General features: G+C 42.6%; 1 protein-coding gene across 1 annotated transcript in view; it reads right to left on the bottom strand.

The window, feature by feature from the left end:
• bmp6 (bone morphogenetic protein 6) overlaps positions 1-17,982 on the bottom strand; it is a 110,342-nt gene that overhangs the window by 6,364 nt on the left and 85,996 nt on the right. The window contains exon 5 of the mRNA XM_020529650.2: positions 10,566-10,642. Coding sequence (XP_020385239.1) covers positions 10,566-10,642 — 77 coding nt within the window. The remainder of the gene's footprint in view (positions 1-10,565; positions 10,643-17,982) is intronic.

Here is a 17,982-nt window from a genome sequence, read left to right on the forward strand (position 1 = left end):
GTTATTTGGCTGCAGAGGGGATGGAGGCAGTTAACGAACAATTAGAATTCATAAAGAGCCATCAGCAAAATGACAAGTGCCAAACGAGATACTGATCATTGGATACAGCAGCATCAGCAAAAACTAGACATCTGAAATTATCTCACCGTGAAGTCTGATGAGCTATTTCTGGAATAATGTCTTAAGCACTACTTACCACATTGCATTGAAGTGCACTGTCCTGCAGACAGAGATAGCCTTATGGTGCACAGCACCTTTATTACAAATACAACGAAATGACTGATGGGCCAGTTTGGAATATGTCATGGTGTTTGAAGAAGAATAAAGGCCAGGGCAGCAGGTAATTCTGAGCAACTGTTGACATATTTTGGTTCTAGTCTAAAGCAACAAGGAAGAGGGTCAATGTCACCCTTCAGCCTCTGAAGCTTTGGCACTTGGAAATAATATCCCCTTTTCTCTGTCATTCAATAACAAATAGACATTTTAGGAAGTGTAAAACCACCTGACTAATGAGCGATGACAACTAGTTGGGAACAAGTTACCACATACATTCTGAGAAGAACATTCAGCTCAAAGGGATAACCTTCACCATCTAAGAGCACTCAACACAAGTAGTGTCCTAGGCTCAACCTTCTTCAGCTACTTCAATGACCTATTGGTGAGACCACGTTCAGAGTACTGCATACAATTCTGGTCACTGTTCTACAGGAAAGAAGGCATTAAACTTGACAGGGTTCAGAAAAGATTTAAGGGTGTTCTGGGATTGGAGGGTTTGAGCTATAGGGAGAGGCTAAATAGGCTGGGGCTTTTATTCTTGGAACATCAGAGGCTGAGGGGTGACCTTATAGAAGTTTATAAAATTGTGACAGGCATGGATAGGGTGAATAGCCAAGGTGTTTTTCCTTGGGTGGGGAAGTCCAAAACTATAAAGCATAGATGTAAGGTGAGAGGGGAAAGATTTAAAAAGGAGTTGAGAGGTAACTTTTTCATGCAGAGGGTGGTGAGTATATGGAATGAGCTGCCAGAGGAAGTGGTGAAGGAAGTACAATTAGAATATTTAAAAAGGATTCTGGATGGGTATATGAATAGGAAGAGTCTACAGGGATATGGGCCAAATGAGGATATCTGGTCAGTGTGGATGAGTTGGACCAAAGAGTCTGTTTCTGCGTTGTATAACTTTATGATGGAGGGAAAGTAGTCATAAAGACAGAAGTTGGGATGTTTGTCAATGATTGCACAATGTTCAGCACCATTGTGACTTCTCAGATACTGAAGCAGTCCATGTTCAAATGCAACAAGACCTGGACAATATCTAGACTGGAGATGAAAAGTGACAAGTAACATTTGCACCACACAAAGCCAAGCAATGACCATCTCCAAGAAGAAACAATCTAACCACCGCCCCTTGACATTACTATCACTAAACGCCCCACTATCAACATCCTGGGGGGTTAAGATTGACTCACCACAGAAACACAGGCGACAAGAGCAGGTCAGAGGCTAGGAATGCAGCAGCGACTAACTCACCTCCTGACTCCACAAAGTCTGCCCGCCATCTACAAGGCACAAGTCAGGAGTGTGATGGAATGCTCCCCACTTTCCTGGATGGGTGCCGCTCAACAACACAAGAAGCTTGACACCATCCAGGACAAAGTATCCAAGACTTGACTGGCACTAGATCTGCAAGCATCCATACCTTCCACCGCTGATGCTCAGTCACAGCAGTGTATACCATCTACAAGATGCAATGCAGAAGCTTGTCAAAAGATCCTCAGAAAGCACCTTCCAAACCTATGACCACTTCCATCTAGAAGGACAAGAGCAACAGATACATGGGAACACCCCACCTGTAAATTCCCCTCCATGCCATATACCATCCTGGTGTGGAAATATATTGCCGTTTCTTCGTTGTCACTGGGTCAAAATCCTGGAATTCCTTATTAAGGGCTTTGCAGACTACAGCAATTCAGGAGGCAGCTCACCATCACCTTTTCACAAGGGCAACTAGGGACAGGCAATAAATATTGGCCTGTCAGTGGTGCCCACGTCCCATGAGTGAAGCAAAAAAAAATTCGTGGAGTAGATCAGGTGACCAGTGGAATTGCTCCTGTTTTTCTGCTCGTGTAGACCTGGATGCTCATGCTAATGTACAGATCCATCTCATTTTGTCATTGATACTCAGTGTTGTATAGCTCTGGTCAATACCAAATCTCCTATAATTCCTGATTCCCTTTTATCCTGCTTGTCACATATTCTCTCCCAAACACTGGGGGGTGATTTAAATCCACTGCTGGAAAACTGTCGGAGGCTTGCGAACATGTTCAGCACACCCAAGACTGGTTTTGCGAATCAGTACCTCACCACCATTGGGGACTAATTTAAATAGAAGGTCCCAAACAGGGTGGAAATTCCCTGCGAATGCCAGAGGTTGGCAGCTTTTCAGTCTGTGCAGTCACTGTACTGGAGAAGGCTGATGTCAACTGCAAATAATACTTTTGCTCTCCCATGCCATCTCTTCCTGATGTTGGGTACCTTGCCTAGTGACTAAGGGGTTCAACCATCCCCTGGGTGGGAAGGCCATCGTTCACCCTTCCCTTCCAGAACTTGACTGGAGGTATAATGGGGAGGGGGGAGGTTTGCAGAGAAGGTAGTAGAATCTTCATCCCACACCTTCGCACTCCAATCGTGCAGTCCTTTCCATCTCCAAACTCACCTTTAATACAGGGGCATTAAAATTTGCTCATTGTACACTTATCACACTCATTTGAACTAATTATCATATCGTTCTGATATTCCCCATTTTCAGATTTAATTTAAATTGTTTTGAAACTCCCTAGTTATTGTCTTCCCCGACTCAACCTCATTGTGATGGTTGTCGGAGGTCAATCACCTCAGCTCCAAGACATCTCCGTCGGAGTTCCTCAGGATAGTGTCCTAGGCCCAACCATCTTCCATTATGCTGTGAAGCAGACTTGCTAGTTAGTCGTCGATGGAATTGGCAGCAGCAGGATGACAACAGTTCGTGCGGGGCTTCTTTTCCACATCCACCAGCATCCTCCAGTTTGGAACCTCAGACTAATTCGCCAACAGCTGAACGTGACTGCCACAGCTGCCTTGAGTAAATTTTAATCCAAGATGGTGGTAGAGTAGCAGGGCCGAGCTCAGGACTCATATGCTCCCATCTGCTTTCTTCTTCTTTATCATCCCCACTTTCTTTTTGTTAATTTTTGCTCTTTTTCTTTTTTCCCCCCCTCTCTCTTTACATTCTTTCCTGTAAACACTGGGGTGTAGCAGGTGAAGGAAGAGGCCTCCAATGGCAGCAACGCTAGGACAAGCTGGACATTGCTCTACCCCAGCCCAGGGTCTCCCTGCGAGTGAGCACCAGGTCTCGGGCTGACTCCCCCGGCCTGGACTCAAAAGCTGAGCCAAGATTCGAGGTCCGCAGCTAGGCCCAGCCGCCTGAAAAAGAGTAGAAGCGGTGGCACAAGGGACGGATGGCAGACCAGTGGCAGCTTCTAGAAGAAAGTCAGATGGGGAAAAGGAGGTGGGGAACCTGCAGATCCCCAGGCCCATGGCTTGATTTGGAGGCGGCAGTCAGGGAAATGGAGATGGTGAAGACCCGTAATCAAGACCCCAGAGCCCATTTCAGAGACTCTGATTGATGTCAAGCAGCAATTGGAGGAGCAGTGGAGGAGGAACAAAAGGAGAGAAAGATGAACTTTATTGCAGTAAAATCCTGCATTATATTCGGTGTTTCAAGATGGTGCCAGAGAGTGTAGCAACACTTTGTACATGACACGTGAAAAAACACTTTTCTCTATTTTTACATACATGGGACAATAAATCTAAATCTTCAGCTGCTTCAGTGAACTTTCCTCCATCACAAAAAGGTCAGAAGTGGGGATGTTCATTGACGACTGTGAAATGTTCTGTACCATTCAGAACTCCTCAGATACTGAAGCAGTCCATATCCAAATGCAGCAAGATCTGGACAATACCAGGCTTGGGGTTACAAGTGGCAAATAATATTTGCACCGTCTAGGTGCTGGGGAATGATCATCATCCCATGACATTCAACAACATTACAATCACTGAATCCTCCACTATCAACATCCTAGGGGTTACCAATGACCAAAAACTGAACTGGCCAGGCCATATAAATACTGCAACTACAAGAGCAGGTAAGATGCAAGGGATTCTGCAGCGAATAATTCCCCAAAGCTGTTGCGCCATCAAGTCAGGACTGTGACGAATACTCCCCACTTGCCTGATGGCTGCAGTTCCAATGCTCAAGAAACCTATCACCATCTAGGATAAAGCAGTCCACATGATGGGCACACCATCCATCACCTTCCCAAATTCACTCCCTACCCCCCAAATGCCATACAGTGGCAGACATTTTAGGTGTCTGCAAGATGCACTGCATTAACTTGCCAGAGCTTCTTCAACAGCATTTCAGAACCAAGATATCTCGAAGAATCAGGACTGTAGATGCACGAGTACATCACTGGCTCCAAATTGTCTCCAACCTACACATTATCCTAACTTGGCACGGTATCGCTCTTCCTTTATTGTGGCTGGGTCTAAATACTAGAACATGCTTCCTAACAGCACTGTAAGTGTCCCTGTGCCCTAAGTACTGCAGTGGTTCAAGGCAGCAGCTCATCATAGTCTACTCCTGGCCAATTAGGGATGGACAACAAATATTACCCAACCAGTGGCATCCTATCATCCCTCAGCGGCTTCCACTGGCTTGCTGAATCATTGATGCCAGTAAGTAGTAGGATAGGTTGAGAAGAACTGGGTCCATGTTACTTAAGTGAAATGTAGGGACATGTTCAAGTTTTCAAGATTAAGAAATTAAATTGTCACACTTGATGTTGTTCAAAATAGACAGAGATGGTGGGAAAGAAATTATTTATATACTGCTTTCCAGGTTTTGAAGTACCATCACTGTTGAAATGTATGAAACAGCAGCTCCCAAAGAAACCAGAAAATGCAATAATGAGTAGATAATCTGCTTGAAGTTGGTTAATGACTAAATATCAGCCATGATGTCAGTAAACTCCACTCTTCTTCCAAAACTGCGCCTTGGAATCAAATACATCCACGTGAGCAAGCAGGCGGGGCCTCTGTTTAATGTCTCCTCTGAAAGAGGAAATCTCCAAAAGTGCAGCACTCCCTCTGTACTGCAGAGGCAGCCTGGATTTCTCAAGCCCTGACATTAGATATGAACCTGGAACCTCGTGAGTTAGAGGCACAAGTCCAGCCGACTGCCATGGCTGACACTTTGGGAAAAAGTTAGAGATACCTGAGTCATCCTTTTCTTCTGTAAGAAATTACCAGTGTGAGCAGCGAGCACAGAATTCCTGTCGTTGAGAGGGAAGGGCAGTTTAAGCTCATTGGTGTGAAATACACCAACCCATGATTTAACCCATTTTAGTTTGTGCCTACTGTGAAACAACCAGATTTGAGAATGGCGAGATTCTGTGGAAAGACTAACCTTATTTAAACTAAAACACTAACAGCATTTTGTATGAATTCAGTAAGCAATTATACAACTGTTCTCCCTAGAATTGTGAGCTGATGGGATCCTGACATCAAAGACACAACCTGACTACAAACCCTAGACCTTAGGGTCTAATTACATACATTCTGACCTTATCCCTGAACAGTTTTCTGCTCTTAACCATCTGTCTTCTGCAACTGTCACATTCTTGCAGCAATGAGCTCAACTTATTCCTAAACAAAACCTTACAACTTAAATTAGTACGCTGCAAGGTCATTTTAACTATGAATTAACAATTGACTGATACAAAATTGGTCAACCTTCCTACCCTGTTTAATTGGCATTTGGAGAACTTTGAGGTAAGCACAGTAAATATTGGGTATTTACATATGAGAGAGAAAGTGGAACATCTGTCGGTGAGTGGTAAAATTCATGGCAGCACAACAAGAGGGAAAGAGAGGAACCAACAGCCCTTAAGCAGCAGATCAAGTACAGGATTCGAGAATACCACCAAGATGTTAGTTATCATCAAGGACGGCAAAAGTTGAAGAACCATAATCTCACAAGATGCCCAAAGATTAAATTGTTCACATCTGCACGGCAACCACTTGTTTCAGAAGTGCTGCTAAATGCCCCAAAGCAGCCTCTTGCTGGTTTAGCTAAGTTGACATCTTGAAACTTTTATATCTTTCTGCTTGATTCAGTTACACTTATTGGCTTGTCCTCTTGCTTTGCTGCAGCTTTTGGCTCTTTGAAAATCAAACTTAATAGTAAAGGAATTTGATCTTGGGTCTGTGCTCAAGTAGATTGGCTGAGATTAGAGATAGTTTGGGGTTAAAATAGTCAGTTGATATCTGGGGACTTCAATTCAACAGCATTTTGCTGCATTTCCACAGGTTGAGGGATTGCAGGAGCTGGGACAATCACTGCAGTGCCTTCCTCACCCATTGGCAATAATCGCTAAGACTGAAACTAATGATTGTAGACGTTTTGTACACAAATCTTGTTGGCAAGCCTTTCACAAGGTCACCAACTTTCTCAGAAGAACTTTCCAAATCTTTGAAGTGAGGACCAATATGACGACTTATCCTCCTTAGACCATTGCATAATCCAGCAATGTGCTCACTTGAACTAATGAGACATTCAAATTTCATTCACAGGATATGGCCATCGCTGGCTAGGCCAACATTTATTGCCCATTCCTAATTTCCCAGAGCCAGTGAAGAACCAACCACATTGTTGTGGGTGTGGAGTCACATGTAGGCCAAACCAGGCAAGGATTGCAGTTTCCTTCCCCAAAGGATATTTGTGAACCAAATGGATTTTTCCAACAATTGACAATGGTTTCATGGTTATCATTAGACTCTTAATTCCAGACTTTTTAAAAAAAAATTGAATTCAAATTCAAATTCAACCATCTGCCATGGATTTGGACCTGAGCCCCTTGAGTATTACTAGGTCTCTGGTCAGCAGACGAGCGATAATACCACTAGGTCATCACTTCCCATGAATGCACAGGTGGTAAGGTTACTGATGTGCTTCACTTAACATGAAGAACTGGCATCAAACATCAACATCAAGAGATTCCTTGCACTATCAAGTTGGCAGCTACATGCTGCAAACCTCAAGTGTCCACGAAGATACAATCGTCTCCCAACATATACAATTGCGCAAGCTTTGGCCTTATCGCAGTCCTTCATTAAAAAAAAAGTCATGATTAAACAGCACTCAGAAACTGAAGGCTTGTTGATCCCAATTTCACAGTCAATCACTGATTTTACCTTTAAATATAAAGGCGCAAAAGGACTGGGATAAAAAGGAACTTGTTTTAGATATACTAATCTCCGTTTGTACTATGCTATTCCCTGACCTCACCCCTCTAGTTACAGGGACCAGATAATTATCAAATAAAAATACATTTAACATGATTATCTTGACTGGCATGGAATAGCTTTGGCTATAATTTACCATGAAAATATGCATCCATCCTTTTGTTTTTAAAAGTCATAATGAGGTAGGAGAGAGCCGAGGATCCCTGTAATTTTTGGCTATTCAGAACAAGTGAAAAACAATAGCCTCTGGACTGAAATAATGGATTTTTTTTTTTACTGGAACAGAACATTGCATTGTCTCTCCCCATTACTAAATTTTCTGCCCTAATGAAGGCATCAACTCCAGTGAGGAATTGCTCCATACGAGTCAGAGTCTGTTCTCTACATCATTCATGTATGAGCTTAAGGCACTGTCAACTGGCTATTGGCCAAAGGTGCCTCACAGCCAAGTTCCGAATCTCATCCAGCGACCACACTTACACACTTTCCAGTGGAGGTCACTGAACAGTATTCAGTAGCAGGAAGCCGAGTAGATTCTGAAATCCCCATCCTTAGTACCGGACTTAAGAGACCAACTCTCACTCTCCAATTACAATACTAGCTAACTCAGCAAGGAGCAGGAATCAAACTGGCTGCCATCGGGCCTGCATATTCAGTTATATGAGGGAGCTGAGTGGCTCAGATTATCAACGGTCACTTGTAGAACTTTAATAAACTAGCCCTGTGACCATCGATACAATATTAACTGAACCATCTCAAAAATGTCCGTGATTTTTCATTAATGGTAGAATAGGATCCTGTACTGCTTTCTGGTAAGTGGAAGAGATAATATGATCTAGGTAAAAACTTCTGGAATGGATTCGGATTCAAATGAAATATTTGAACATTCAGACGAAAAGTACTTTATGTCATACATACATACTTTTAAGTAAAAAAAAAGCATAGGTTGTAGAAGGTACTACACTTTGCATGCTGGTGTATTAATAAATGTGTAGCCAACACAGTGTGGAGCTGGATGAACTTAACAGGTCAAGCATCAGAGGAACAGGAAAGTCAACGTTTTGGGTCAGGGCTCTTCTTCACGTCCTGAAGGAGGGTCCCAGCCTGAACCGTTGACTTTCCTACTCCTCTGTTGCTGCCTGACCTACTGTGTTCCTCCAGCTCCACACTGTATTGACTCCGACTCCAGCATCTGCAGTTCTTACAGTCTCTGAATGTATAGCCCATGTCAGGTTTCACTTCGTCAAAATGTTGGCCCTTGGCTGAGATCTGATTCCATTCGTGCAAACTATCCTCAGCTACAAGTGACGACTGGTCACAAATCAATGCTGGTAGGTATTCTCCTCGACAGTGGCATATCAGGATCTTGGAATGTGCTCACACAAGTGCCTTTCAACAGCAATTAGAGTATAGAATCACAATGACACAGAAGGGCGCCATTCAGCTCAAGTCCATGCCTGCGTTCTGCAGAGCAATCCAGTCACTCAGTCCATGCCCACTTCCTCCCAGTTCAGTTCCCTTTAGCAAGCATTCACTTTTAAAAACAAAAAACTTTGCAGCCATCGATGTAAGCAGTGGGTTCCAAATCATTACCAGTCGCTGCATTGAAAAGTTCTTCCTCCCCTACCTCCTAGCCAAAAACCTTAAACTGGAGTCTCCCCCAGATCTTGTATGATGTACAAATGGAAGCTGCTTTCTTTTGTCTACTTTGTCTGAGCCCATCATACTCTTACACATCTCTATCAAATTGATGAATCACAATTGAAAGCAAGAACTTTTGTCAATTTCTCCTTTCCCAATAGTGCAGCATTACTGGCCACACCCAGCAACCTAAATAATACACACGTGATTGGTTAAACAACACTGGCAATCTTTCTTTGCCTAATGTGGGGGGAAATAGAGCGATCAACAATTTGAGGAAAGACTAAGATGAGGATAATACAGCAAGGGCACAGAAAGACTCAAAACAAATAGCTCGACAAAAATTCTCAAAGCAAAATAAAACCAAAAATTGAACGCTTGACACTAACAAAGAAAATGGACTTGATTCTCAAAATTCTGCATTGCCTCTTCACCCAGTAAGTGAAGCTACGCACATTTTTATAGCTCTGCTCAAAGAGCCCCCAAAATTTTGGCATTTGAGATACCTTGAGGAAAAACTGAGGCTATGTTTCATGGCTAATAATTACAAATGGAACAATTCAATATGATCCAAGTTTGTACTCAGCAGAAAAACCTCAAAGAAGGTTAATTACATTGGAAACAACGTCCAGCTGGAATAGTGCAGTGGGAGTTGTCCCACTGTCCTGACTAATAGTCATCCCATAACCAACATTTGCTGAAACACATTAACTGACTATTATCACAGCACTGTTTGGAGCTTGCTGTACATAAACTGTTTCCTGTATCCTACATTACAGAGATTTCATTGCAAAAGTACTTCACTGGCTGTAAAGAATTTTGGGACAATCTGTGTTCATGAAAGGTGCTACACAAATGCATGATCTGTCTTTCAATCGTGATTTCTTAAAGACAGAAACTATATTTCCTACAATGTTTAAAAAACAAAAGACACAATCTCATTGAAACAAAGTTCTAAAGGGATTTGACAGACCACATGATCAGAGCTGGTTTCATCTGACTAGAGAATTTAGGACCAGGGTAGGGAGTCTCTGAATAAGAGGTCAATAAATTAGGACAGAGGAGAGCGGAAATTTCTTCATTCAAGTGCCATGCACTTCTATCAGGGCTGTGTGGAGTCCATGCTAGATAATATCTAAAAATTATTGATCTTTAAGGGAATTAAGCAAGATCAGGAATACAGCACAAAGGTAGAATTGAGCTAAAAAGGGTCAGCCATGTTTACACTAAATGATGGATCAGGCTCAATGGGTCACAGCTATCTTTTGAATGCTTTACCTCTGATTCTATTATGTCCCAAAGTGTACAACAAGTAAACTTTATGATGAGTGTTTCTTCAAATCAATGATTATTTAAGCTTTTGTTTTACATGCATTTTTGCTCTGTAGTATTTGCTACGAGCAAGAGGTTTAATAATGCAAATAATTAGATACTAAATATAGAATAATACATTAAAACAAAGAATTCAACTTCCTGAATATGTTTACACATTGACTGTAGCAGCTAATTAGACATAGGGATTTCCAGCTCAAATGACAAATCATAAATGACATACAAAGGAAGAAAAAAAAAGTTTTTTTTACCTGCCATCCCAAGTCCCGAAAACTCACATACAGTTCATGCTTTTTGCAAGCTTGTCGTTGGTCACTGGTGTTGTATTCTGTCAGAAGACATAAAATTAAGTGCTTTACTTAAATTAATAGTCAAAGTGAAGTGCAGATGAAGGATGCTTTACGAGCCATTTTGTTTCTAAGGGGAAAACCATTCCCTCAGCAGCCAACTGTTGTTCAACTAACCCAAGCTTTGACGTCAGAAATTCACTGGCTAGTAGCTATGGTGCTACATGTCTTGGCAGTTGGGATTTACAGCTTCCCATTTGATTCAATGTTTCACCTGCCTCCATGAAGGTCACTTCTCACGTGTTTTCTTTCAAAGCTGGATTCAGAATTTCTCTCCCTGTCCCCCATAACCTAGTCTCCAGACATTGTGGTTCATCACTATGGTCCCACTCAGCACCATTTCCAAAATTTAACACATCTGTGTAACTGCATTAGGGACGTATCCTCCATTAAAAGAAAACATATAGCTCCATGAAACTGGCCTCAGACTTAAAAAAACTGAACAAACATGCCACATCTCTCCTCTGTTAACAGTTCCTCTGAAGTCTCAATGGTGTCAGCATCAGGTCTAATTTGACTCAGATTTGTCTGGCCAAGACCATTCATTATACCTGCTGCAGCATTTAGACCACCTACCTCTCCAGAATGATCCCCATTGAATTTCATCGTTGTTCTGTCCACTTCTGGAAGTTGTGCACAAATTTTTCCTTAACTGCTCTGTTCTTTCATTCTCAACACTCCACCCGTTGAGTACAGCATCATTTGTGAATCAGACAAACATCCAGCTCAGGTTCAAAAATCAGTTACGTACATCAGAAATAGTAAGCCATGTTTCCTGGTTTACAGCATTCTCTGCTCTATCTCAAATCCGTAGCTTCAGAAGGTTTTGCCTGGACTGTAACTAACAAAGGTTTCCGTACCTCTTTTAAGGTGCTACCTTATCAAAGGTTTAGGTACACTATTAGCACTAGCTTGTCAAATGCCCTTTTACGATATCACTTCCTCAAAAACACAATCTGCTGTTACTTTTCACATTAAGCTGGGCTTCGTAGATTCATAGAGATATACAGCACGGAAACAGACCCATCCGTCCAACTTGCCTGTGCCGACCAGATATCCTATTTAAATCTCGTCCCCTTTAACAGCATTTAGCCCAGATCCTTCTAAACCCTTCCTATTCATATACCCACCAGATGCCTTTCAAATGTTGTAATTTACCTCCACCACTTCCTCTGGCAGCTCGTTCCATACATGCACCACCCTCTGCACCAAATTGCACCAAATTGCCTCTTGGGTCTCTTTTAAATCTTTCCCTCTCACCATAAACCTATGCCCTCTAGTTTTGGACTCCACTAGCCTAGGAAAAAGATCTTGGCTATGCCTCTCAGGATTTTATAAATCTAAGGTCTCTCCTCAGTCTCTGACACTCACTTTAATTATTATTATAAAAAGAAACAAACTCAATTTTGTACCTATTGATTATTTCCACTGATCGAAGGACAGTCCTGGTAATAGATCAACTTTACAACAGTTTAGAGGGACTTCATGAGCACCGTGAGTAGTTGTAGATTTCATTGCTAGTTTCACTTAACACCGTCCTAAAGCCGTCTAAAAGTCACTGAGTTTAAGTTTAGGACTTCCCACAAAGAGTGATATGCTTTTGAAATCTTCTCATGAAATCTTTCAGGATGCATGCTAAGTTCAGCTTCAAGCCCATGTTTTCTTTCAAGGGATAGGAGATATGGCAAAACCAACATTTGATGCTTGTCCCGAACTGCCCAGTGAACCCATGGTTTGGTGACCCTCAAGGATCCGAGACGGAGAAATGAATTCTCACTGTGATATCTCATTGTGAAATCAATAACTATGGAAATTTCTAACTCCCCTTCGCGTTTGCCGTGGGAACGGTTTCTCCCTGTCCAAAACCCTCGGGATTTTCAAAATTTCTATCAAAACTCCTCTCCAAACAGTCTCAACCTCTCTGAGCTTTCCTCATAACTGGAGTGTCCCACCCATGATCCCACCTTTTTAACGAGCGTGGTTGTGCTCAAAACCTCAACTATAGGGCTGGGTTTTGAACAGCTTTAATTATATAGTGTTGACACCTTTAATCAACCTGCTGATAATACCAGCAGAAAACACAGGGAAAGCAGCACTGTGCTTAGCCAGCACCTACCTTGAATCTTAATCTGTCTCCAAAAGTCCACGTTCTGGAGTCTTACATTTTACCTACAAACATATCCAATTCCCAGTTTACACCTGCAGCACTTGCATTAACAACTGCATCTGAGCTCCTGTGAAAGGGATGTCAGTGCACAGTCAACTGAAAGACCCCCACCTCAAACCGATGGATCTGCATGTGTAGGGTTCTGTGTGCGGGTTGTAAAATCCACTCCTCTGGAATTTGAATGCATTAATACATCCTATTTTGTTTTCATCCTGAGGGATTTACTGTGGGTCATTTTTAAAGTGGACTTGATGAATGGGTTTTAGGGAAGTATGGCTTTCACTTTTGAAAGGGAGAAGAACAAACAACTGATGAAATTAAAAACCACTTGGGTTACAGGCAGGAGAACAGAAAAACATTCAATTCACTGCTCTCTTTGCGACAGGGCTAACAGAGTGTTACGTAGGGCCTAATGTTACTTTTCCACAAATAAGAATGAAGTTCCAGACTCTTCCCCTTTGATGTACAGTACAGATCAAAGCTGCACTGGAGGGTGCATGGCATACATTTCAACTCAGGGGTGATTTTGCCACTGGCATACAAAAGTTCAGTTTTGTAAAAGCACCTGCACCGTTTTGCTTAATTATAATGCCCAACAATGGAAAAATGCACTGTCCTGCAGCATTCAAAATAATTTGTATTCCTGGGATTAACTGGAAAGGGACAGAAGATGGAAAAATACCCACATTTCTGAAAAGTAAGGCAATCGAGGGTTAACACTTGTACCCAGTCGGCAGTGTCACAGCCCGGAGAGAAATGGCTGCTGACAGGAGTGGCATAAAAAATATTCTTGCAATTGCAAACCACAAAAGGAATTTGGGATTTGTAGAGTTAAGAAGAATTTAAAAAATTTCACTGTTTTATTTGGAAATAGCGCATCGGACATGCCCGTGTGTCAAGGTGCTTCCTTGTCCCTTGGTGCTGGCCTCCATTATGTGGCTGGAAAACCCTTTATGCCCTGAATTTTAAGACAGCTGGAACTTTGTTAAGTAAGTGCAGCTGTGTAGGAAGGGCTAGGAGGAACTCTCCGCACTGGTGTGCTTGTTGAGGCTCCCTTTCCTGCTGAGCCTGCTAAGGTTATCTTGCATTTCCTATTCATCCACATGAGCTGAAGTGCTCTTGGAGAACAGACAAACATTTACTGAGGTTAATACTCTGTGGAATTGTTTGACAAGCCCAGAGCTGCCAAATTATTGAATGCTTCAACATAATTAACTGCCACTGAAGTCACTAAATTGAAGTAGCTTAGAGTTCATCTCTTTTTTTTTAAAAAAGACCCTCCCTGTTTATTTAAGTGATCTTACTATATAAACGAGTGACTAAATTGATGAAACATTTTATGCAACGATCTTCAGCACACATTCTGGGTGGGCAGCGGAAAAGGCAATGGCTAAATACACAAGGTCTATTGACATAAAACCAAAAGAGGGAAAACTTAGAGATCTGGTTTGAAAGCAGAAAGGTTTTCCTCTTGTTTGTGCAGGAGCAGCTCTCTTTGACAAGAGATGAAACGAAACTTAAGGAGGTGAGAGGGTGCAGACCAGTCTCAGTTGATGCAGCAAGGGTACATCAATGTCGAAGAGGGAGAGAGGATTTGAAACATTTTCCAGTAGTTTTCCCAGTGACTGGAGGAGCAGCTCAGGGCCATTGCCAGCCACACAGTCCAGTGAATAAATCTGACTGGCGCCCCACAGTGTTTTCAGCTCTCACCTACACCTATATGCAGCAGGTAATGCACACCATAGTACCTCACCTCCGCTGAAGAGTTAAACTAAGGGTATCACTGTCTTTGGCTGGTGTTGATCGTAGACATCATCCCTATGGGTGCAATGAAGTCTGAAATGGTGAAAGAGACTGACGGTCCTAGCAAACCAACAATGGTTCAGATAGTGGACACCAACTGGCCTGCCACACTGGGACTTCCTCCTGATGAAGCAGAATTATGGACGATTGCCTCAGAAACAATTGCAACCTCGCTTCTGTAGTGAGCGGTCAAACCTAATCACCAAAAGATGTGCAGGATAGGTGGATTGCCCATTATAAATTGCTCATAGTGTCCAGGGATGTACAAGCTAGGTGGATTAGCCACGGGAACCACGGGTTACAGGTATAGGGTAGGGGACTGGGGCTGGGTCTGGGCAGGATGCTCTTGAGGGTGGGTGTGGATAGAATGGACCAAACGGCCTGCTTCCATACTGTAGGGATTCTAAGATTTGAACAAAATTGCCCAGAGCAGAAGCAGCTGGCACAACACCGTCTAGCCCTTGGCAAGAGGCAGGGAGCTGAAGATGAGACAATAGGCTGTTGAAAACCAACAGTGCAAGTGGAAAGTAATGCAGCTAATACCAAGTGAAACATTCAGCAGTTGTGCGTTTCCAGGAAGCATTGAAAGAGGAAAATGTAGTCCACCTGGCCTCTGTGCACACTGCCTTGATAATAGCATCAGAATGAAGAGAGGTAAGAGTTGGTGATGATGCAGTAAGCACCACATTTCCTTCAGGATCGAGTATACATTGGTGGTCTCACTCCAAGATAATTTAGGCAATTAAGTTGGAGCAAAGTGAATCACATCAAAAAAAACAATAGACTACAAACACCTGGACACTGGATCAAGTCAGGTGGCTGGATCTGGTTTCTTTAAAGCAATGGCTTTATACAAGAACAATGATATATTTTTGAAGCAGGAAGAAATCTCTGAATCATATTTGTGACTTTTCCTTTGTTACCAGGAAGCCCTTGGCATTAGTGGTTATGTTTCAAGCAAAGAACCCCCAGGTGGTCTTTTATATTAACTCGCAGAGAACGCCTCAGTTTTCTTCAAAAGTGATGGCTAACTGAATAGATGAAAACTGACACAGAAAATCAAAGCAGTCTTCACTTGCACAGGATCAGAGACAAATCAGAAGACTAAAGAGGGTCTTGATGCATTGCAGTTAAATTGAGTTCGTAAAAATTATAATCTCCTGTGTACAATTTCATCACTTTTATAGTGTCAGGTGAGGAACAGGAGGTAGGACTCGCATTAGAGATGGAGGGCTGTATGTCAGAAATTCTGGGATAACGTCGAGGAAAAGCTGCACTGTCGCAGATCTGCATTTCAGACAAGGCATTAAAACCAACATCTTGCTTGCTCTTTCAAGTGGATCTAAAAGAACCCAAAGCACTGCTATGAACAGCAGCTGAGATGCGCTTCCCAGTGTCCTGGGGACCAAGAATTTCCTTCAAGCAACATTACTGAAACTGATTATCTGGTCATTATCTCTTTCCTGGCTACAGGAGTTCAATGCTCAGATATTGGCTATTGCCCACATTGCAGTAATGACTGTACTTCAAGAATAGATCATTTGACTCTAAAGTGCTTTGGTATCTCTTGGAGTGAAACCTTTATGTAAGTTAAAATGCTTTCCAAGTCACATACAATCTACAAATGCTTGACAAGGGCGAGCAACATATAGGGATCAGGGTCTTGATTGGGAAGAGTGGCTGTATAGCAGAGAGGGGGCAGGGGGGACAGAGAGAGACAGGCCGTTGAAGAATGAAACAAAACCGTGCGCATGGAGGGAACACAAGCTTCAAATATTTGCTGACGACTTCTTTGATCAGAGCACAAAAAGCCCAAACTTCAAAACTGCCTTCAAACCAGAGTTGGTAATCAATCGCTACTTGCCATTATAACAGCTTGTAATGGGTGCTTCTTTTAAAGCAAACCAAACACTGCAGAGGGATCAACCTGAAAGATGCTATGGTAAACTTGCATTGAACGTGGTCCAACTGCATTTATAATCTGGTGACCGGAACAGCACCCAGGACTCCAAGAAGGATTTGAGATGCTAAAGAAGCTGCAAAGATTTACAAGGCTGAAACCAGAAACACATGGGTGTACATATCAACACAAGAATTCCAGGCTGGGTCTTTCCTTTCTTGCAACAAAGACTACGGGTTGATGTAATAGAGAAATAATGCAAGGCTTTGATAACGGTAGAAGGACCACTTGTTTTTTTTTGGACTGTGGACTTAAAAATGGGAAAATACACTTTTTTTCAAACCAAGGAAAGATGACGTTGCAGATTTAATCAAAAGTTACCTGAACTCTTGTGTCGGCAATGTTGTCTTATTCAAGCAATGCAGGGGGACCCTTGACACCTTTGCTCCATGGGTGCGTTCATGGCAGTTTTACCCAGTGACAGATGTTTAATTGTTACCCCCAACCCCAAATTAGAAGGGTGTGCATGAGCATGCACACGCATGTTCAGGAGCATTCAGCATAGTAACATTGGCTCCTGTGCAAGACAGGACAGTTTTGTACAGCAGAAACATTCAGCCTGCAAAAGGGAAAAAACTTCTCCCTCCTTTCTCCAAGTGGAGAAGTAAACTCAGAGCAGCTAGCTACTATCTCAGTCTCTGAAAATTCCCTCTTGAAAGAAAGGGAAAACTACTTTCAGAAACACTGAAAGGATAAACCCCTCAACCAACATCCACAAATCAACAAGGCGAAAGGGAACGGAGGGAAAATAACTACGGACCAATGCCTGAACTGTGCTATACTGACATTTTTTTTCAAAGCTCATTCCCCATCTGTAATATTTGTCTCTTGTCTAACCTGTTTGTATATGTATGGGATTTGTCTTTAGAAGGGGTAGAGGTTAAGCTATAGAGTGTTGAATTACTAATCTGTGTTTCTGCTTCCAGTTACAAACAAGTCTGCTTGTAATATGTAGCTATTTTCTTGTTAAGCACTGGAATCTGGTGAGTGTTTTCTTTTAACCTGGGTTCGTCAGCCAGGTAAATTGGAGACTTTGGATAGTTTGATTGAATGGTTTCATATTTGTGATAACTCCAGTAATAGCAGGCTCAGATTCCTGCACACTACCCCAGCGAGCCCATGAGTGTGAATACAGAGAGTATCATAGAATCCCCACAGCGTGGAAGCAGGCCATTTGGCCCATCAAGTCCACACAGACCTGCCAAAGACCATCCCACCCAGACCCACTCCTGACCCTATCCCTGCACTTCGCACCCTAGACACAACGGGCAATTTAGCATGGACAATCCATGTAGCCTGCACATTTTTGAACTGTGGGAGGAGACCGGAGCACCCGGAGGAAACTAACACAGACACGGGGAGAATGTGCAAACTCCACACAGACAGTTTCC

This window comes from Rhincodon typus, chromosome 4, assembly GCF_021869965.1.
Source record: "Rhincodon typus isolate 14 chromosome 4, sRhiTyp1.1, whole genome shotgun sequence".
Classification (NCBI taxonomy): domain Eukaryota; kingdom Metazoa; phylum Chordata; class Chondrichthyes; order Orectolobiformes; family Rhincodontidae; genus Rhincodon; species Rhincodon typus.